The sequence below is a fragment of the Rhincodon typus genome, chromosome 22, assembly GCF_021869965.1.
Source record: "Rhincodon typus isolate 14 chromosome 22, sRhiTyp1.1, whole genome shotgun sequence".
Classification (NCBI taxonomy): domain Eukaryota; kingdom Metazoa; phylum Chordata; class Chondrichthyes; order Orectolobiformes; family Rhincodontidae; genus Rhincodon; species Rhincodon typus.
The window spans coordinates 2101161-2123830 of NC_063353.1; the positions used below are offsets into that span (position 1 = coordinate 2101161).

At 41.8% G+C, this 22670-nt stretch overlaps 1 protein-coding gene across 1 annotated transcript in view; it reads left to right on the forward strand.

Annotated features, from left to right (window-relative positions):
- Positions 1–22670, forward strand: part of LOC109925683 (cyclin-dependent kinase 17) — a 168786-nt gene that overhangs the window by 32845 nt on the left and 113271 nt on the right. Inside the window, exons 4-5 of the mRNA XM_048610554.1 lie at positions 2314–2462; positions 3370–3461. Of these exons, the coding sequence (XP_048466511.1) occupies positions 2336–2462; positions 3370–3461 (219 nt within the window). The 5' untranslated portion in view covers positions 2314–2335. The remainder of the gene's footprint in view (positions 1–2313; positions 2463–3369; positions 3462–22670) is intronic.

Sequence of the window (22670 nt, forward strand, 5' to 3'; positions counted from 1 at the left end):
TTTGGGCCTAGACCGTTCTTCAGAAGGGTCTGAAGAAAACGTCAGCCTTCCTGCTCCCCTGATGCTGCTTGGCCTGCTGCGTTCATCCAGCTCTACACCTTGTTATTTCTTATACTAGTAACCTTCACTTACAACAACAATGTTAAGCTATCCACTCTCCACAAACCATTCAGAAACTGCTCTGTAAATCTGTTCATTTTTAAGTTCTATCTTTTTGGACTTATCCAAGGATTAGAAATAAGGGGCATGTATTGTTTTTAGTATTTCTCCTTTTAAAACACAGGTTAATTGGGGTCTGGGAAAAAGATATACTCAAGGCAAGAGATCTATCTGAAGTTAACCTTGTTGCAACCAACAGAGAGAGTGAATGAAACAAAAATGGGGAACCTGTTTATCCCTGCTCATGTGGGAGCTTAAACATTTAGGGCTGTCATTGGGAACTATAAAAATTGAAATGCATTACCCTGAGTCTTGTCGTAACAAGACTCGTAAATGTGTGCTAACCCAATAAAGTCAGCTTGTGTTGGATTGGTAAGTGCTGGTCTGCTGATGTTTCTGAATGATTTTAGTGGGAGTCCCTAAGAAAAGCCTGAATCACAACATGAGCAGGATCTGCCTTCACAGTTGTTAATCCCTTTGAAATGTCTTAAATACCTCAAATTTAGAGTTCTGTCTAAATTAGATGGCAGTTATTAACTTTATAGTCTAACTGACTGGCATAAACAAGCCAAACTTTATATATTGACTGACATGAAAGTGAAGACTGGACATTGAGTAAATTAATGGCATAATACAGTTCTTAACCATTAAAGATCAGTTTGAAACCAGTTTTATATTGCTTTGCTCAGGTGCAAGTGCAGTGTGTTCAGTGTGGCATTTGTGGTAAATGAGGAGAACAGAAACATGATCCTAAGTGTATGTTTACTCATGCTTATCAACCCTTCTGGTCTGCTTTTAAACTAGGCCTCCTCCAGTGTAACAATGACGCCACTCGCAAACTGGAGGAGCAGCACCACATATTCCACCTCAGGAGCCTACAGCCCAATGGCCTAAACGTGGATTTTACCAGTTTCATAATGTCCCCATCCCCAGCCTCATACCACGACTAACCCTCCCCCTCATTCCGGCCTCCTTGACCTGACACAAACTGTCCATCTTCTTTCCCAACTATCTGCCCCTCCCATCCCACTGACCAATCCCCACCACTCCCTACCTGCAGTCACCTATCACCATCCCACCTACCTTCCCCAGCCCCACCCCTCCTGTCTCTATTTATTTCTGAGCTCCCTTCCCCCTCCCCATTTCTGAAGAAGGGTCCTGACCTGAAACATCAACTTTCCTGCTCCTCTGATGCTGCCTGGCCTGCTGTGTTCCTCCAGCTCCACTTTGTGTTAACTCTGACTCCAGCATCTGTGGTTCTTACTATGTCTGCACAGAGCTGAAGATCTGTTCCAGATGTGAAAACCTAAATGGGAAGCATGTTGCTCCCTGCTTTCATGATGTTAATTGAACAAAGCTTTACTTCTTTCACTGTAAAATAACAATGAACCTGTCTTCATATTTTGCCATTTGGGTCCCCAAAAAAGTTCACCATTCAAAAAAGTGCTTTTGATCTGTTGTTACTATTACTCTACAAGGAGATACAGTAGTCAGTTTATGCACAACAAAAACAATGAGGCAATGATTAGATAATCTGTGGTGGAGTGGTTTGAAAGACGAATATCAGGCAGAATCCTGAGAACCATCTGACTCTTCAGATGGTGCCACAGTGATCTTTTACATCTACTAAAGAAGGAATATACTGGATGTGGGGGTATCCTTAGTTTGAAATCTCATCCAAATACTGGACTCGAGCATCAACTGAGATGAAAGGTCAGAGTACCATGTCACCATCTAGGTTGGAATAGAAATGAAAATGCTCTAAAAATGACAGGCAGGACCAGATTCCAGGATTCCACACCTCATTCCTGTTCCTGGCAGTTTTGGCTAGAATGAGATAAAGGTGTGAAAACAGCCCGCACCTTGGATTTAGCCAGTATTTTATGGGTTGACATGCCCTCTGGAGAAAGATGTTTCCAATTTCTGTAATTTTTTGTTTGAACTTCAGTGCTATGAAAATGCCTCATAAATTTAGATAACAATGACAATAGGTAAGTTTTTTTTTGTTTCAGTTAGTATTTAAAGTAGAGAAATTCTGGTAAGGTTCTATCTGCTTTATTGAAGTGAAACTGAATTCTGCTGCACTTCCTTCAATTTTTTAACTGATGGAATTAAATGAGCTGCTGATAACTGAAAATAATATGTTTTTTTCAGGTTCTTATGAATAAAGTATTTTATGGAAAAGATGAAAAAGTTCAAGCGCCGGCTTTCTCTGACCTTGCGTGGCAGCCAAACAATTGATGAGTCTCTGTCTGAGCTTGCAGAGCAAATGACCATTGAAGAAAATAGCAATAAGGACAATGGTGAGTTACCTTTTTAGGAAAGGTTTAGAGCTAACGTAATGCACATTTGTTAAAAGTTAGTTATTTTACTATTGCTGTTGTTGTAATATTCACTTTTGAATTGAATCCTGGATATAAGTCATTAATTATTCTTTATGAAAAGCATTTGATTCTGGTAATTTTTTTTAAAATCAGACTCTGTGACAACACAGCACTTCATTTATGGCAAAACAAAACCTAATTTTATTCATAATTCAATCCAGACTGTGAGTTTTAGTCAAATTTACTCTGCTTCATGTAATTTTTTGCACAGATAAAAGCCCTAAAGCTAGTAATGTTTCTGTGAGAGGTTACTTGATTGACCGCGATAAAATATGGCTCAGTAAATAAAGGAATAGAGTGCGAAAGCAAGGACATTTTGCTAAGCTGTTACAAATCACATGTTAGCCCTCATCTGAAATGCTGTCCATTGAATTGTGGTCGGTGGAGAAGCTGAAATACCACTGCCAACTGCTTTTAAAACTGTGACCATACCATTTCCATTTTCTGCAGCAGGGATTTATTCTCTCTCGGCTGCAATGTGAGTCCAGCAATAACTTGACTCGAGAGACTTCGCTGCATATCGCCAGGAGTCCAAGCACCCTTTGACGTCGAGTTGAAATTAGGCCCCTTGAGCAATGTCCTCAGATCAATGATAGGAAAATGGTTAATCATTTTCAGTATTCTATTTGAGGTACTGCCTACTCACCACCAACATTTCCCACCTGTCATGGAGCTGGTGATCAAATACGAGGGTTGGTAGTGTTGTCTTAGTGCTCCCTATGTTTTAAAAGTTGTACTTCAGATATGCTTGCTAGGAACAGGCCTAAAAAATCCATGTAAAATTGGTCTAAATGCTGGGCTATCAGCTTACATTCATTCTTTACAGTTCTCAGTGGAGCCATCAGTGTGGGCTTCTTTGGAGTCCATTTAGGCACGCCACACTTTCTGGATCTGAATGGATGTGGGCCCACAATTGTGGTATCAAGACCGCAAGATCCTGCACCATTCATGCCGAATTCTGGATATCACCTTTTTCCTTTTTAAAAGTGCATTTGGAAAGGGTGTATTCGCACTTTACTAGAAGCATACCAAGTATGAAGGACTTAAGTTATTGGGACAACTATAGAAGCTGGAGTTATTCTGCTTTGAACAGAGAAAGTGTCTGAAGGCATTTTCGGTTAGAGTGGTAGAAATAGATTTGAAGTGTGACATTCAAAAATAAATTTAAATTCATTAAAAAGGAGGGAAAATACAGGGCTATGGAAACTAGCAGAGGAGTGGGAGTATTTGGATAGCTGCCTTGAAGATCTGCCTCATATGTTGGAATGAATGTATACTGTGTTGTACAGTTCTATGAAATAAGCACATAGATCCACAAACAAAAATGTGTAAATGTAACAAGTGGGAAATTTGAAATAAAAATGAGCAAAAGAGTTGTGTCTTGGAAAGAATAGATAGGGTACCCCTTGGGGTTGCTTGCAACTTCATGGTCAAAGCACTCAACGAAGTAAGAATGGAAAGCAGGTGCATTCCATAAAGAGGCTAGAACTTGTAAAGGAAGGAGTTGAAAGTGACAATAAAATTAGTTGATTTGCCATGCATTTAAATGGAATTTAATAATGTAAATATAATAAAATAAAAGAACTGTGGAAATCTGAAATGAAAGCAAACTGGTGGAGAAACTCAGCAGGTCTAGCAGCACCTGTAAAAAGAGAAGCAGTTAACATTTTGTGACAAAGGGTCATTTATTTCTGTTTGTGCTGTCAGTTCATCTGTCTTAATTTCTGCTGCATTCTATTCTGTCAGTTTCTCCATCTCAGTCGCATCTGTTCAGATAATGTTACCATTGGCCGAGCTGACTCCACAACCTTTTTCCTCAACCGGGGATGCCCCCTCCCCTGCCCCCCACCCCTGTTCCCACCACTGGTAGACAGGAAGTTCAGCCATGTCTGACCCATCTCCTGGCTCTTTGCCCTCACAGTGCTCTTCCCCTCCTTCCCAGAACAACAAAAAGGTTCCCCTTGCCTTTATTTTCCACCTTGTAGTCTTCTCATTCAAAGGATCATTCTCTGCCATTTTCACCAACTCAAGCAGGATTCCTAACCAAACACATTTTTCCTGCCCCCTCTACTGTCAGCATTCTGCAGGGACTATTGCTTCCATGATACCTTGGTCCAATTCTCCATCACTCATTACCCACCTAGCCTGTACATCCCCAGACACTATGGACAATTTGGAATGGTCAATTTACTCAATTTGCATATCTTTGAACTGTGGGAGGAGACTGGAGTGTCCGAAGGAAACCCCATGCAGACACAGGGAAAATTGCATATTCCACACAGGCAGTCAAACGTGGGTGGAATTGAACCCAGGTCCCTGGTGCTGTGAGGCAGCAGTGCTAACCAGTGATTGCCTCCTGAAACTGTGTCCGAGTACCCCTTGCCCTTCCTGCTGTGCCATAGCATCTACAGCTCATACTCCAGCTTATCAAATCTGAACCAAATTTTCTTGAGCAGCCAACACTTTGGATGTAGTCACTGTTGTTTGTATTGGCATCCACAGCGCACTCGTGCAACAGCTGCAACACATTGCCTGCTAAGCTACATCTATTCTATTTATTTAGTTAATTTGGATGTTAATGTTTTAAAATTGAATTTGTTAACCGTACTCTTCAAATGCAATTACGTCTCCTGATTTAAACCTCTTGGCCAATCAAAAGTGACATGGAAGAAATACCCACCAATCAGCCGCCTGTTTTCCTATGATGGTTCATGTTGGTTCTAATGGATAGAAATAGGCTTGCCACCAGCTTTATCCCCTGGTGCCCTTCTCATGCAGATCCACACTCCTCTTTCTGAAGTTGCTATTTCTCTGCTCGCTTGCATTGAAGCTGCTAACCCTGCTTTCTCTCACTGTTTATGAAGCTGCTGACACCATCCCCTCTTATGTTGTTTCAGAAGCACGGGGTCCTCCTTTATTTATTTATTTCTTTCTTTTAGGCACTTGAGGGTTTCTGGATCGTTCTTTCTCTTGCTATTTTTGATGTTGATGACTAGCTTCAGATCCTCCTCCTCTTGTACTTTTCCAATATTTCTGTAGGCCTGATCGGAACAGGAGTGGTTTACAAGGTAAAATCTGTGGCACCACAGGAAGTTAGAAAACCAAAGAAGATTATTTAGCTGATGCAATGCTTTCTAGATGTTTATTGATTAGCCAAGAGTTTGTATCTTTTATTTCCACTCCAGCATATTCTATACCTAAACCTATAATCAATTTTTCATCTAATCAAGCATTTGTGCACAAGTCAGCTCCTTTGAGGAATTGCACATACACAACTGTGCTGAAAATTTCAAGTGACACTGACTTAAGCAACTTACCCTTGCACTCCAAAATTAATTAGAGGGAATTTTGTCTAACTGTTTCTATAGACAGTTTTGAGCAAGAAAATTCAATCTAAGGTAGAACAGCTTTATTCTGGAAATGTTTTAAACAGTAGCAATGAAAATTTGAGAAATCAGGTGATTAATTACTTGGATATTTTTCTACCAGTCACTTGTAGAGTGCTGAGCAGGATAATTATCATTAGAATTGTGTGCAAGTACAATTTAATTATATATTTTCTTTTGAGATATATTGGCAAGTTAATTTGTCTTTTTGTAAATGCAAATATTCATTTTCTCTTTCATCATCTTTTTGATGAGACCATTGATTTCAGAGTAGGCAGTGCTGGAAATTCTGAGTTAATCAAATGTATTTAGCTTTAGATTTTGTGACTGTTCTTCCGAGAGACTAGATTTAACTCCAGGTTCCAAAAGTGCACCAACAGCACGCTCGTTCTCTTTGCAATCTAGTGAATACTTGATCTGATGAAGAGTAACCCTTATCTTATGAGCAGACTACGGAGAGGTGGTGGCATCATGATAATGTTACTGGACTACTAATCCATACACTTGCACTATTCTGTTTTCTGGAGACGTTTGTTGGTAGAGTTGGAATCCAGTTAACAAATCTGAAGTTGAGTATTGCTGAAAAGATTTTTTCCCACAGTTTTTCATGTTGGACAAATCAGAACAATATGCAAGAATTATCAAGGTAAAGGAAAACTATGTTTATACTGTACTGGAGAAGAGTGCTGATTGGTTTTGGTGCATGTGTGCCACAGAGAATGCTACTGTACCAGTTAAAGATAATTGACTGTTAACTGCCAGCTTTGTTTAAATTTTGCCCTGAGGGAGTGAGCAGTATTGTCCTGAGAAATAAACTAGAGAATGCTGTCAATAATGTCCTTTAGGGGAGAAAATTTGCCATCCTTCCCTGGTGACTCCAAACAATGTCTTCTGAAGAGACACAGTAAGCCACTCAGATGTACTGCACTGCTACAGACCTTAAGAAAAGGAATGACACCTGACATATTAGTTTTTACTGGAATGAAAATGGCAAATCCAGCCCCCATGAAAAGTCCTCCTTGCAATATCTGAAGTCTTGTGCCAAAATGGGAGAGCTATCTCCAACTACAGTTTGGAACGACATAGTTACAGGATCATACTATACATCACCATCACAATCTTGGCTACGGCAAGACAGACTCAAAGAAGTGGTGGCACAATGGTGTACAGTCGGAAAGGAGTCCTCTTGGGAGTTCTAAAGATTTGCACTGGTCTCCCATTTCATGGTATCATGGACAAGAAAGTATCCAACTGATTCCACCTTTGGGGCCGCACTCAGCCTCTGCCCTCCCCACAAGCTGAAGGTTCAGTACTCCTCCATGTTATACACCACTTAGTGGAAGCACTGATGATGGCTGAGACACAGAATATCTTCTGGTTGGGGACTTCAATGTCTACAATCAAGAGTCATTTGGTAGCACCAATACTGGCTGAAATGGGTGAGCCCTAAAAAGAGCCGGGGTCTATAGCAAGAGGTGAGAGGACTAACGAGGGAAAAAGTTACTTTCTTGCATTCTAACTAATATAATGTCACAGGTACATCCATCCAAAATAGTATTGGTTGTAGTTACCATCATGCAGTCCTTGTGGAGACAAAATTCTATCTTCATGTTAGGATAACCTCTGTTGTGTTGTATGGCATTACTAGTGTGCTGAATAGGATAGATTTTGAACGGATCAAGCAGCTCAAAACTAGGCATCCACAAGATGCTTTGAGTCATCAGAATTTTACTCAGCCAAAATCTGTAACCTCATCAGCTAGTCACACAGAGATTCCCAGTTTAAAGAGCCAGACCATTCCAGCTCTTCATACTGAGATTCCCAGTTTAGAGAGCTGGAACATTCTGGCTGTTCACACCGAGGTTCCCAGTTTGGAGAGCTGGACCATCCCAGCTGTTCCCATGGAGAATTGCAAAATGTCGGGAAAAAATTAAAAATAAACAGCTAAATGATTGTAAGTGGCCCTGACTGAATTTCAGTGCTCAGCCAGTTGAACTTCAGAGAGTGAACGAAAATCGCGTCTCGCAGGCAGGTCTTCAGTTGGTGATGCAAAAGGCAGGAACATGGATGAGAAAAATGCCGGATCAACCATGATCCTGTTGAATGGTGGAGTAGGCTCAGGGTGCTGAATACCTACTCATGTTCCTATTTACAGAATCATAGAACCCCTACAGTGTGAAAGCAGGCCATTCGACTCATCGAGTCCACACCAACCCTCCAAAGAACATCTCACCCAGACCCACACCCTAACTTTATAACCCTGCATTTCCCTAGTCTGTACATCCCTGGACACTATGGGCAATTTAGCCTGACCAGTCCACCTAATCTGCACATCTTTGGACTGTGGGAGGAATGTGGAGCACCCGGAGGAAACCTACACGGGCACAGGGAGAATGTGCAAACTCCATACAGATAGTAACCCAAGGATGGAATCGAACCCAGATCCCTGGTGCTGTGAGGCAACCATGCTAACCATGACTCCTAAGAAGCAATGAGAAGAGCAAAGAGGGGGCATGAGAATGTGCCGTCAGGCCAGTCTTTCAGTTGCCACTCCGGATGGTTATCGTCAGTATCAGCTCCTCAAAGGAGGTGAGGAACCGAATAGTGGACAGTTGGGTGTGTTCCAGAACATCCCCTCTAACACTTGGCTCTTTCTGCTCTATTGTGGCTGTTTCTCCTGGAATGAGGAAAAGGGAAGAAATGAGTGAGATGAAAGTTGCTGGCACAGCTATTAGTGCTGGTGCTGTTGGGGGTGGGAGGGAAGGTAGTGAGTTGTTCCAAATGAGTCAGTATGCAGTGGAGAGGCCATGCAAGGTTAGTGGTGTGAGGGAAGGTGAACGTGAGTGAGAGAAGAGTTGTAATCAGTAGTGAAAGTTGTTGAATGTGAGCCTTGGTGGGACATGGTGAATTAACAGAAATGGATTAACTGTGATGTAGCAGAGAGAAGATTGTTGCATTTGCCCTGGTGGAACGCAGAAGGTCAATGACCTTCCTCATTGCCTGTTAGGTATTTCTTCAGATGATTGAGATCGCAATGACCCAGCTGGCAATTTCAGATCAAGTTGGCAGGATCTAATGGCATGGTATCCTCTGCCAGTTGTGGAGGAAGAGAACATTCCTGGTGTGCACCACCCTATCCAGCAGAAGGTCCAGGAGCCTGCTGCAATGCCTGTTTCCCTTTTTCTCCCACATCTGGAGCAAATGTCATGAACTGAGCAGGGTAATTCTGGATTGACAGTACATGTCTGAGGGCATAAGAGCCTTTTAAAGTTGGCATGGATATGAAGGGTGCCAGTATATTCTAAAATATACCCAGTGGTGAATTCTTCGGTGTATGGCGAGTAGTAGAATCCAACTAGTTAAGGCAGAGAAAGATGAACATAGGGGTATGGTAGGTAATTAATGAGCTGAATTTGGGACAATAGCGTGAGAAAACTCCATAGGCCTGATAGAAAGGAACTTTTTATGAAACTCAAACTGACACTTCTCCAAAATACAACAATATTCGACACAGTTACTGTTTCAAATCAAATGACTTTTTTTCAAAACTGTGTTAGTAATAACGTGATCATGCTTGATGAGTCTAGTCGCATTTTTGATGAAGTAACTGAGAGTATGGATGAAAGGAATGCATGGGACATTGGTTAAGCCAATTTTGGAATACTGTGTTCAAATCTGGTCTCCTGCTGTAGGAAAGATATTGTGAAACTTGTGAAACTTGGAAGGGTTCAGAAAAGATTTACAAGGATGTTGCTCGGGTTGGAGGGTTTGAGCTATAGGGAGAGGCTGAATAGGCTGGGGTATTTTCCCTGGAGCATCAGACGCTGAGGAGTGACCTTAAAAGTTTAAACAATTGTGATGGGTGTGGATAGGATGAACAGTCAAGATCTTTTTCCCAGGGTAGGGGAGCCTAAAACGAGAGGACATAGGTTTTAAGGTGAGAGAGGAAAGATTTAAAAGGGACCAATGGGGCAACTTTTTCACTCAGAGGGTGTGTGTGTGTATGGAATGAAGTGCCAGAGGAAGTGATAGAGGCTGGTACGATTACAACATTTAAAAGGCATCTGGATGGGTAATATGAATAGGAAGGGTTTAGAGGGATATGGGCCAAATGCTGACAAATAGGACTAGATTAATTTAGGATATCTGGTCAGCATGACTAGTTGGACTGAAAGTTCTGTTCCCGTGCTGTACATCTCTATGACTATGTGACTGATGGTCTGGTATATCCCCATTCTGCCATCACCATCAAGCCATGGAATCAACATTGGTTCAATGAAGAGTTCAGATGGGCAGCATCAGACAAACCAAAAGTTGAGGTGTCAACTCAGTAAAGCTACAACTGAGGACTATTTACATGTCAACGAGCATAAGCAGCATGAGAGAGACAGATTCTACAAGTGGCTCCACAACCAACAGATAAGCTGTGCTACATTTTCATTGTATGATTAGGGTTGGAGGTTTAGGGACAGGGTGGCTAATGGGATATTGTGATGGCTGTATGGGCAACACATTCATTGCAAGAGGGACGGCTGAATTTCAGCCAGAACTACCGAGTGGGTGATCTAGCTTAACCTGATGCCTCCAGCATCACAGATGCCAGTCTTCAGTCAATTGAATAAACTCTAGGTGGTATCAAGAAACAACTTGAGGCACTGGACACTTGAAAGATAATGGGCCGTGATGATGATATTATGACAAAAGTACTGAAGACTGCAACCCGTAGCCAAGCTATTCTGGTATAGCCTCACCATTGAAATCTACTGAGCAGTGTGTAAAATTTCCTAGAGTATCCTGTCCATTAAAAGGAGGTCAAATTCACCCCAGCTAACTGCTGCCCTATTAGTCTATGCTCCATTTTGGTTCTACTAAGGCCACTCCACTTTAACCTCATTATAGCTTTAGGCCAAATATGACCCCAGAGGTATTGTAAGAAAGACTGTCTGTGACATGAAGGCAGCATTTGATGGCATCAAGGAACCTTTGCAAAACTGGAGTCAGTAGAAATCCAGAGAGAGGTTGATGCCTAGAATCTGCTGCGCAGTTCAGAGGTTGAGGAGGGAAACCCTCAATTTATTTACAAGGAATTTGAAACTGTATCTGAAGTGCTGTAACTTGCAAAGCTATGGACCTAGTGCTGAAAAGTAGAATTGGATTGGGCAGCTAATCTAATCAGCTAGCGGAGACTTGAGAGCTAATCTGCTAGAATTCTTTTGAGAAGGTAACAGGCAAGTTAGACAAAGGAGAACCAGTGGGCATGATCTATTTGCATTTCCAGTATTTGGATTGACAAGGTGCTGCACAGGCGGCTGCTAAATAAAATAAGAGCCCGTGGTGTTGGGGCAAGGTACTTGCATGGATTGAGGATTGGCTAACTGGCAGAAGGCAAAACCTATGGTTTTAGATGGTTGTGGATGTTAGAGGTCAATCATCTCAGTTCTAGGATATCATCTTCAGAGTAGTATTTTTGGCCAAACCATCTTCAGCTGCTTCATCAATGACCTTCCGTCCATTATACAGTCAGTGTGGGGATGATAGGTGATCATGTTCATGATGGTCAGCGCATTTGCGATTCCTGAAATACTGATGCCACTTGTGCCCATATGCAGCAAGATTTGAACAACATTCAGGTTTGGGCTGAAAATTTGCAAGTAACATTCACAGGCAGTGACATTCTCAAAACAGAGAGAATCTAATCCCCCATGACACTTAATGGCATTACCATCACTGAATCCCCCATTATATCAATATTCTGAGGGCTATTGCTGCCCATACACTGAACTGGACCGGACATATTAATACAGTTCAGTTACAAGAGTAGGTTAAAGATTGGGAATTCTGCAGGGAGTAACTCTTCTCTGCTCTCCCCGCCTGTCCGCCATGTGCAAGGCACAAATCAGGAATGTAATGGAATCTCTTTACTAGCGTGGATGAGTGCATCAGTAATACTCAAGCTTGACATCATTCGCAGCAATTTAGTTTATAAGATTGGCACCCTATCCCCCATCTCCAACAGTCCCTTTATGGACTAACATCCTTTTAATTTGGCTTCTTTCGTACAATTTGGTTTGATCTGTTTAACTGTTTCTAACTGCTTAAGAGTTTTTACTCCTTCCACTACTAACACATGGTGGTGCTGTGTGTGGCATGTACAACATGCACTGCAGTAACTCACCACAGCTCTCTTGACAGCACCTTGCAAACCTGTGACCTCAACTACCTAGAAGGACAGGAATAGCAGACGTATAGGAACACAACCACCTGCAAATTTCCCTCCTGATATGGAACAATATTGCTGTTGCTTCACTAGTATGGTCAAACTCCAAGAGCTCCATTCTTAATAGCACTCTGGGTGCACCTACTCTCCGTGATTTGTAATAGTTCAAGAAGGGCAGCTCACGACCACCTTCTTGAGGGCACTTAGGAATGGCAATGCGTGGTGCCTACACTCAGAACAAATAATAAAATTGACACTGTTGCTACAAGAGTTAATTATTCTGTGATGGTATTTTACTGAACACTAGAATTAATAGCCTTAAATAGTAAGTGTACAATGCTTCCATGATAGCTGCTGCATGAGATGAGCAACACTGCGATAATTACAAGCCCAGCAGTTAAGAGGAAGACTGTATCACAGAATTGTTACTGCGCAGGAGGATGTCATTTGGCCCATTGTGTCTGCCATCAGCTTGTTAAATGAACATCATTACCTCCTGCCAATCTCCTTCCTTTTCCCCCTTTTTTTATTTTTATCCAAATAATCATTCAATTGAACCTTCCTCCACCACACTTCCAAACAGTACATTCCATACCTTAACTAGCTGAGTGAAAAGGTTTTTCCTCACCCCACCCTTGCTTCAACTAGACAACTAAATGTCTGATTTCAAAATAACCAAAGTATTAGCAAATTAATTACAACAATCTAATGTTATGTACTTCACAGAATCCCTACAGTGTGGAAACAGGCCCTTTGGCCCAACAAGTCCACACTGAACCTCAGAGCATCCCACCCAGACCCATCCCCTTGTAACCCATCTAATCTACACATCCCTATGGGCAATTTAGCATGGCCAATCCACCTAACCTGCACATCTTTGGACTGTGGGAGGAAACCGGAGCACCCGGAGGAAACCCGTGCAGACTCCACACAGACAGTCACCCGAGGCTGGAATCGAACCCAGGTCTCTGGTGCTGTGAGGCAGCAGTGCTAACCGCTGAGCCACCATGCCGCCCCTTGTTACTTGACCTTGTTAAATTAGAAGTAACAGCTAGTTTTCTTCTGGAGTAGATCAAAGAGGATGGCATGGTGGCTCAGTGGTTAGCACTGCTGCTTAGAGCACCAGGGACCCAGCTCGATTCCAGCCTCAGGTGACTGTCTGTGTGGAGTTTGCACGTTCTCCCCGTGTCTGTACAGGTTTCCCCTTGGTGCTCCAGTTTCCTTCCACGGTCCAAAGGTGTGCAGGTTAAGTGGATTGGCCATGGTAAATTGCCCTGTAGTGTCCTGGGATGTGCAAGTAGGTTGGTTAGCTATGGTTAATGTGGGGTTGGGGGCGGGGTTAGGGGGGGAAGCAGGGTTAGGGTGAGTCTGGGTGGGGTGCTGTTTGGAGGTTCGATGCAGATCCAATGGGTTGAATGTCCTCTTTCTGCATTGTAGGGATTCTATCATTCTGGATTTATAAATGCATGGAGTACAAGCGTCAAGTGAATAAAATGAAAGATGGTCTCTTTATTGCGCTGATCATTAAAACAAGGGAGATAAAATCTAGCAAGGAAAATAAATTGTTATTAGACATTAAACTACAAAATACAGTTTTTTTTAGCTGCACTTGGTTACAGAGTGGCATTACTTCAGAGCATCGCTCTCTGTTCATGTCAGTTGTTCGATCTACATTTCTTAATACCTGTTTCTGAACTAATAACCATTGTCTATACACTGAAGCTTGAAGCAGTGGTTGGTAACTGTTTCGTAACTCTTAGCTTTCTCCAATATGAGTATCACTATTTTCCAACTGCCAAGACAAGTAACTTTTGCTGCATGACCTTACTTTGGTAACCTCTTTTTAGCTTTGATAGATTAGTAGGTTGTTGTAGACATGTAGTTATTAAGGAAAACAGTGCTGAAACCTGAATAATACCGCCTTATCCTCAAAACAAAATGCTGTTTTCTCCCATTTCTCACTGACTGGCTAAGTGTATGTTACTATTTGCAGCTGCAAAGCAAGGAGATGCTTTTCCAAAATTTCGAAGAAGGCAGCAACACATTTTCCTAATTATATCTTTCAAAGAGATAAATCAGCCCAAACTCAGCTTGAAGTATAGCGCTGACCCCTAACTCCATTGTCCATTTGGTATTGAAGCAGTTGTCACCCGAGTCAACAGTTATACTTGATATCAGGCATAAAATAATTCACTCAGATAGTAAGAACTGCCAATGCTGCAGTCTGAGATAGCACAGTGTGGAGCTGGAGGAACACAGCAGGCCAGGCAGCATCAGAGGAGCAGGAAAGCTGACGTTTCGGATTGGGACCCTTCTTCAGAAATGGGGGTGGGGAAGGGGTCTCAAATAAATAGAGAGATGAGGGGGTCAGGCTGGGGAAGGTAGGTGGGATGGCGATAGGTGAGTGTAGGTAGGCAGTGGTGGGGATTGGTTAGTGAGGTGGGAGGAGCGGATAGGTGGGAGAGAAGATGGACAGGTCAAGGAGGTGGGGATGAGAGGGAGAGTTGGTCATGGGATGAGGCTGGGGGTGGGGAGATTTTGAAGCTGGTAAAGTCCACATTGAGACCATTGGGTTGTTGGCTCCCGAGGCGGAATGTGAGGTGCTGCTCTTCCAGTTTCTGGGTGGCGTCGTTGTGACATTGGAGGAGGTCCAGGATGGACATGTCGTCCAGGGTGTGGGAGGGGGAGTTGAAGTGGTTTGCGGCTGGAAGGTTTGTCATTTGTCGTGAACCGAGCACAGGTGCTCTACAAAGCGGTCTCCGAGCCTCCACTTGGACTTTACAAAGACTGGATAATTAAATCTTCATTGTTACGTTAGTTTTTTCCTCTGGGCATGGGACACTAACTCAAAAAAGAAACAACATTGCTTACAATCCCACATGTGTTTTATTTTTGAGAACTTTCTTACAAGATTACATGAAGCAGAGCTGTTTAGGGGACTATTTAAACTTATACTATCTAATCTTATTGTCCACATTTCTCTAACTGAACTTTACAGCAGTCACCAGCTACATTTTCAGGTATATCAATTTTTCTGTAAGAGAGGGGCATTTTAATTTTTCTGTAAACTTTTACTGTGTAGATAAAAACATTTATTATAAATTAGTTTGGCATTAATGTTCAATAAATTGTGGATAATTACTAATGACATTTGTGTATTTTATTTAAATCTATATGTCTTTAATTTTCTTTCAACCTTAGTTACTCTGACAAAGTTCTTTGGCAAGATAATTAAGTAATATATGATGTGAAGAATGTTGCTAGTCAACTGACATTTAATCCAGGATTTATGACCTAATTTTGTTGAATTTTTATGGTCTAACACCACAGCTGAATGTGTTACTGATGAATTTTATCTACGCATATTTGGGGCATTGCAATATTTTTCCATTGTCAGATCTCCCCAGTGGAGCCCACATTTGACTGTCAATATGGAGGAGGGAAAAGCCATATGCCTGTTGTTTACTTTTAAACAAAATATGATTGGCCATTTCATCTGTCCAACTAATGCTTTATTCAAAATATTGGGGATACTTTATTAAGGTTGTCTCATTGTAGAAGCATATCTTTTATCCATTGTGATTTAATGGTTTGTAGGCTAAACATTTCCCATAAGAGAAAATATGTATTAGTGTCCTTTATTAAGCTCCATAGCATATCATCAACAGGGAAACACTGGACTGAAGAGAAGGAAGATACCCTGCTTGCACTGTAAAGAAATGTATGGCGATTGTTCTGACCCTTAAGATTATTGTACAGCTTCATGTCAAACAACAAGGACGGCTAAACAAGTTCTATGTTGCTGAACTGAGTCTGCTGCCAGTATTATTCGTGTCCCAATGTACATACAATGGTTAGACCGCTCAGGAGATGGTAGAAGGAAGCATGATATTGAAAATTGATCAGTCCAAATTCATTGCTGAGAAACACCAGTCACAAATAATCTTGTTTACAGTTTACCTGAGAATAATGAAGTGATTGTGCAAATTGATATAATACTAGAATGGTAATAATAAAGCTTTGCGTAGAATAATGCAATAATACTGCTTTTCTGCATTTCCTTTTCTAAAAGCATCATCTTATACTTAGTCGTTCGTGTCTGCAATGTAATAGACATCCTGAGGGATGAGCGTTGCTACATGTTAATTCATAAATGCTGTCAAATGAGTTGCATTTTTAATGTACAGGGTAATAGGTTTATAAGAAATTGATTTATACTACTAATTTGAAAGAGCAGCAATAATGTTTATGCAATAACTATTTAAATGTGTTTTGATGTTAAACTGCAAAACTTCCTTGCATTTGTAAGGATCCGTTGCACTATTAACAGTCTGTTGAGCTTATCATCAATAATCTGATGAAACTCATCAATATATAATTACATTCTATCACTGTCTTTAATTCTGAATATATGATACCAGCATATAAATAACTTTTTGTCTTCAGCTAATGGCATGAGTTCACTCTTGCTTTAATTTTTTGAGACTTCTGTATCACGATTTATCAGTTTCCCTGTGTCTAAACTATGCTGCTAACCTATGAACTCTGATTTCTCTGTCTTACCATTTTGACATTAGACTGCTGCTTCTCCTCACATGTTCTTCACCCTGCGCCCCCTCTTTCTCTCTCTCTCTCTCCATCTCTCAATCTTTCCTTCATGCCCTACCCACCACTCCAACACCTTTTTTCTGTTTGACCTCCTGCATAAAATGGCACAAGTGGGTTTCTATGTTTGTCTACTGATCGGTAAAGTTAAAGAAGGAAACTGTTCATGAGTGTGAATGTCATTTCAATTCATTTTTCTGAGCAGTTCCTCTTTTTGTCTACTTCAGTGCATTTGTGCTTGCTTTTATTCCTTTTTGTCTTCTGTTTCTCCTCCATCACATTTTATGTATATCATATGTAAAAATATTTCCCATCTCAACGTTTCTTTGTGAGATTCTGTGTTGAACAGTCTGTTAGAATCACGTGTGGTTAGAGCACAAAAAGAGGCCATTCAGCTTGGTTTGTGTCAACTCTCAAACTAAGCCATTTCCCCATCTTCTTTACAAACTTTCTTCTTCAAATGATAATTCAATTCCCTCTTGAGTAAGTTGATTGAACCTGTCTCCACCACACTCCCTCTCAGTGCATTCCAGATCCAAACCACTTGCTGCACGTAAAGGATTTTTCCTCACATTGCCATTTCTCTTCTTTACCAGTAGCCTCAAATCTGTGCTACCTTGTTCTTGATCCTTCCACCAATAGAAACAGTTTTCCTGGTTTACTCCTCATTTTATTGAATACCTCTGTCAAATCTCCTCTCAACTTCTGCTTCTCCAAAGAAACAGTCCAGACTTTTATCATCTATCTATGCAAGTGAAATTCCTAATCCCTAGAACTACTCTCTCAATTTTCCTAACCATCTTCCCACCAGTGTCATTATTGAGGATAATTAGGTTAAAGCCCTCATATGAGCAGTACTGTTTCCTTGATGAAATTGGTGTTACTTGCCTTGTGATTCGTGCGAATACTTCATAAACTAGGGTCTTCCCAACCATGATACAAGTATATAATTTGAGATGTTTTGAAACCTGTCAAACAAACGATTAATTCAGTAGAAAGTTTGACATGCTAGGGCAAAACAGCTCAGTGCTGTGAAAATAATTGAACAACACAGCATTCATTATGTATTTTATAAGTTTAGTACATTCAAATGTCTTGAGAAACTTTATTGAGCCAGCACCAAATTCATTGTCAACATTTTCCAATCAGCCTGTTCAGAGATGTTATTACACATCATTGGAGCAGGTGGGACTTTCATTATTGGCCACACCTGGCCGAGCATTCATATTGGGAGAAACAAAACGTGAGAGATTTGATTTTTTCAAATTTTGTGATCCTGAATGAAAATATAAAGTGATACAATACAGTACAAAGACCATTTAAGCTCTTGGAGGTAAAATATTAATTTGGATACTTTGTGCAAAACTTTCTTGGAAAAATTAAGTCAGAATTTTGTATTTTTGAAATTGCCTTTATAAAATATTTCTTCAGTTCATTGGCTTTTGTTTTAAAAAAATTAAATATACTTTTTACATTAAAAAGGTGACTATTATTTTAACTTGTAATTTTTGCTTTAAGTGTTTAACTCTTTTAACCTAAACACACATTGAATAATACTTCTTTGCGGCTTCTTTCTGTAATAAACTGCATCCAAGTGTTTAGCTTTTTAATACTGCTTTGGTCTGCTGACAGGCTTTTTGCTGCAGTAATCTGATCAAAAGCTGCAAACTAACCAGGTTTAAACCACTTCTCTTGCTCCAGAAGTAGGGTGTTTTAGATGGCATATATCCAAATTGTCAAAGTGAGTTGAAATGCAAAAACCTTCAAAATTTTCATAATTTTGGTTGCTGGTAGTAGTTATTGAAATAGCCAAAATTCATTCTTTGGAATCACGGTAACTCAGCATATTTATTGTGCTCTGTGATCGTATGATTGTATTCTACATTCAGACCTTCTAGTTTCAGTTAGTAAGAAAATGTATTACTTTCAGTTTTAGAGTCATACTATTAGAGATCTACTGCATGGAAAGAGGCCCTTTTGGCCCATTAAGTCTGCACCAGTCAAAAACAACCACCCACCTCTTCTAATCCCATTATCCAGCCCTTGGTCCGTAACCTTGTATGTCTTGGCAACGCAAGTGGACAACTAAATACTACTAAAATGTTATCTACCTTCACAACCCTTACAGATAGTGAGTTCCAGTTTCCCAAAACCCTCTTTATTACCACTATTTTCTGGCATTTCACAAATCTTTTTGTTTCTAGTAGCATAGAATTCTTGCAAGGACTGACAACATTCTGTACACCACCATCACCATCCTGGATATGTCCTGTCACACTGGCAGGACGAGCCCAGCAGGGGTGGCAGCTCAGTGGTATACAGTCAGGAGGGAGTTGCCCTGGAAAACGTCAACACTGACGGCAGACAATTTAAAGTTTTATGGCACTAGGTCAAACATGGGCAAGGAAACCTTCTGCTGATTGCCCTGTACTGTCCTCCCTTGGCTAATCGATAAGTGCTCTTCCATATTGAACAGCACTTGGAGGAAACTCTGAGGGTGGCGAGGACACGGTGTGCTCTGGATGGGGAATTTCAATGTCCACCACCAGGAGTGGCTTGGCACCAGCATCACTGATGGAGCTGGCTGAGTCCTAAAGAATATTGTCTGCTAGACTGGGTCTGTAGCAAGTGATGAGGGAATCAACAAGAAGGAAAAACATCAATGATCTTATCCTCGCCAGTAAGAGTGACCACTGTACAGTCTTTGTGGAGACAAAGTTCCACCTTCACTTTCAGAATACCTTGTGTTGAGTGGCACTATCACTGTGCTAAATTGGATGGACTTAAAATCTAGCAACTTGATTGAGCATGCATGAGGTGTTGTGGCCATGAACAGCAGCAGAATTATACTCCAACATAATTGCAACCTCATGGACCAGCATTTTCCACCAGTCTACCAGTACTACAAAGCCATGGGATAAACCTCGGTTAAATGGAGAGTGCTGGAGGGTGTGCCGGGGCAGCAGCAGGCATACTACAAAAAGAGATGTCAACCTGATGAAACTACAAAACAAGACTATCTGCGTTCCTTACAGCATCAGCACCAAATGATAGAGCAAAGCGATTCCATCACCAACGGATCAAATCTAAGTTCTGCAGTCCTGCTAAATCCAGTCATAACTGGTGGTGGACAATTAAGCAACCAGTGGAAGAGGAAGCTACTCAAATATCCCCATCCTCATTGATAGGCAAACCCAGCATGTCAGTTTAAAAAAAAAAAGACTCAAACATTTGCAATAATCTTCAGCCAGAAGTGCCAAGTAGATGATCCATCTCAGTCTCCTCCAGAGGTCTCTAGCATTACAATCACCCGTCACTGCCCAATTCAAATCTCTTCACATACTATCAAGAAACATTTGGAGGCACGAGATATTACAAAGCCTGTGGGCCCTGATGACATTCTGGCAATAGTTCTGAAGACTTGTATCCAGAACTTGCTACACTCCTCGCCAAGCTGTTCCATGAAGGCGACAACACTGGCATCTACCTGGCAATATGGAAATCTGCCATTTTGTTGTCTACACAAAAAGCAGAACAAATCCACCATTAAAAACCCCATTAAACTACTCTCGATCATTAGTAAAGTGATGGAAGGTATTGTCAACAGTGCCACCAAGCTGAACCTAATCAGCAGTAAATTGCTCACTGATACTCAATTTTGTTTCTGCCTGGGTCACCTCTTTCCTGACCTCATTATAGCCTTAGTTCAAATGTGGATAAAAGAGCTGAACTCCAGAGGGGAGGTGAGAGTGTTTGCTCTCAACATCAAGGCTGCACTTGACTGAATGTGGCATTAAGAAACCCTAGCAAAACTGGAATCAATGGGAATCTCATCTGGCTCAAAGGAAGATGGTTGTGATTGTTGGAGGTCAGTCACTTCAGCTCCAGGACATTTACTGTAGGAGTTCCTAAGGGTAGCGTCCTAGGCCTAACTATCTTAAACTGCTTCTTCAATGATCTTCTCTTCAGCATAAGGCAGTGTGCAATCATGAGCAAACAATGTTCAGCACCAGGTCCCTACTCCTCAGATAATAAAGCAGTCCATGTCCAAATGCAGCAAGACCTGGACAATATCCAGGCTTGGGCTGAAAAGTGTCAAGTAACGTTCGCACCACACACAGGCCAGGAAATCATCATCTCCAATAAGAGACAATCTAACCGTCACCCCCTTGACATTCAATGGCCTCACCATCACTGTATCCCCCACTATCAACATCCTGGAGGTCACCATTGACCAGAAACTGAACTGTACTAGCCATATAAATACATTGGCTCTAAAAGCAGGTTATAGGCTAGGAATCTGCAGTAAATAACACATCTTTTGATTTCTCAGAGCCTATTCACCATCTACAAGGCACAAATCGGGTGTGTGATGGAATACTCCCTATTTGCCTGGATGAGTGCAGCATCAACAATACTCAAAGCTTGACACAATCCAGGACAAAGCAATCCACTTGATTGTCACAATGCTTACAAACATCCACTCTATCCTCCACTGACGCTCAATTGCAGTGGTGGTAGTGTACCATCTACAAGATGCACTGCAGAAATTCACCAAAGATTCTTCACACCTTCCAAACCCATCATCCGTTCCATATAGAAGGATGAGAGCAGCGCATGCATGGAACATCACCACCAGGAAGTTTCCCTCCAAAACACTTACCATCCTTACCAATGGAAATATATTACCATTCCTTCAATGTTATTAGATCAAAATCTTTGAATATCCTCCCTGATGGCATTATGGGTCTACCAACAGCACAGGGTCTGCAGTGGCTTGAAGGCAGCTCACCACCACCTTAGGTGTATTCAGGGATATGCAACACTACTTCATATGACTGAATTTTTTTTTTGAAAAGTGAGTAAAAGTGTGTGTAGTAGATAGATGTATGTGTGAGAGAATCTTGTTTAAAGAAAATCATTCTTTGCATGATGACCTTTAAGGCCAATGTGACAAAAATTAATTCAGATATGTTTCATAAGTTACCTGTCCATTTGAGGTTGCTAGCTGACTGCAGGTTTTCAAATGAGAGGATGCATATATCTATAATGTTTCATTCTGTGAATAAACCTATTCATGTAGAGACGACGCCAACTCTCCGACACCTCCTCCTACCGCCCCCTTGATCAAGACCCCACCCCTGAGCACCAAACCATCATCTCCCAAACCATCCACAACCTCATCACCTCAGGTGACCTCCCAACCACGGCCTCCAACCTCATCGTTCCCCAACCTCGCACTGCCCGCTTCTATCTCCTTCCCAAAATCCACAAACCTGAATGCCCTGGTCGACCCATTGTCTCCGCCTGCTCCTGCCCCACCGAACTGATCTCCAACTATCTCGACTCCATTTTCTCCCCCTTGGTCCAGGAACTCCCTACCTATGTCCGTGACACCACCCACGCCCTCCACCTCCTCCAGAACTTCCAATTCCCCGGTCCCCAACACCTCATCTTTACCATGGACGTCCAGTCCCTCTACACCTGTATTCCCCATGCAGATGGCCTTAAGGCCCTCCGCTTCTTCCTGTCCCGCAGGCCCGACCAGTCCCCCTCCACTGACACCCTCATCCGCTTAGCCGAACTCGTCCTCACACTCAACAACTTCTCTTTCAATTCCTCCCACTTCCTACAGACAAAGGGGGTAGCCATGGGTACCCGCATGGGCCCAAGCTACGCCTGCCTCTTTGTAGGTTACGTGGAACAATCCCTCTTCCGTACCTACACCGGCCCTAAACCCCACCTCTTCCTCCGTTACATTGATGACTGTATCGGCGCCGCCTCGTGCTCCCACGAGGAGCTCGAACAGTTCATACACTTCACTAACACCTTCCACCCCAACCTTAAGTTTACCTGGACCATCTCTAACACCTCTCTCCCCTTCCTGGACCTCTCTGTCTCCATATCGGGCAACCACCT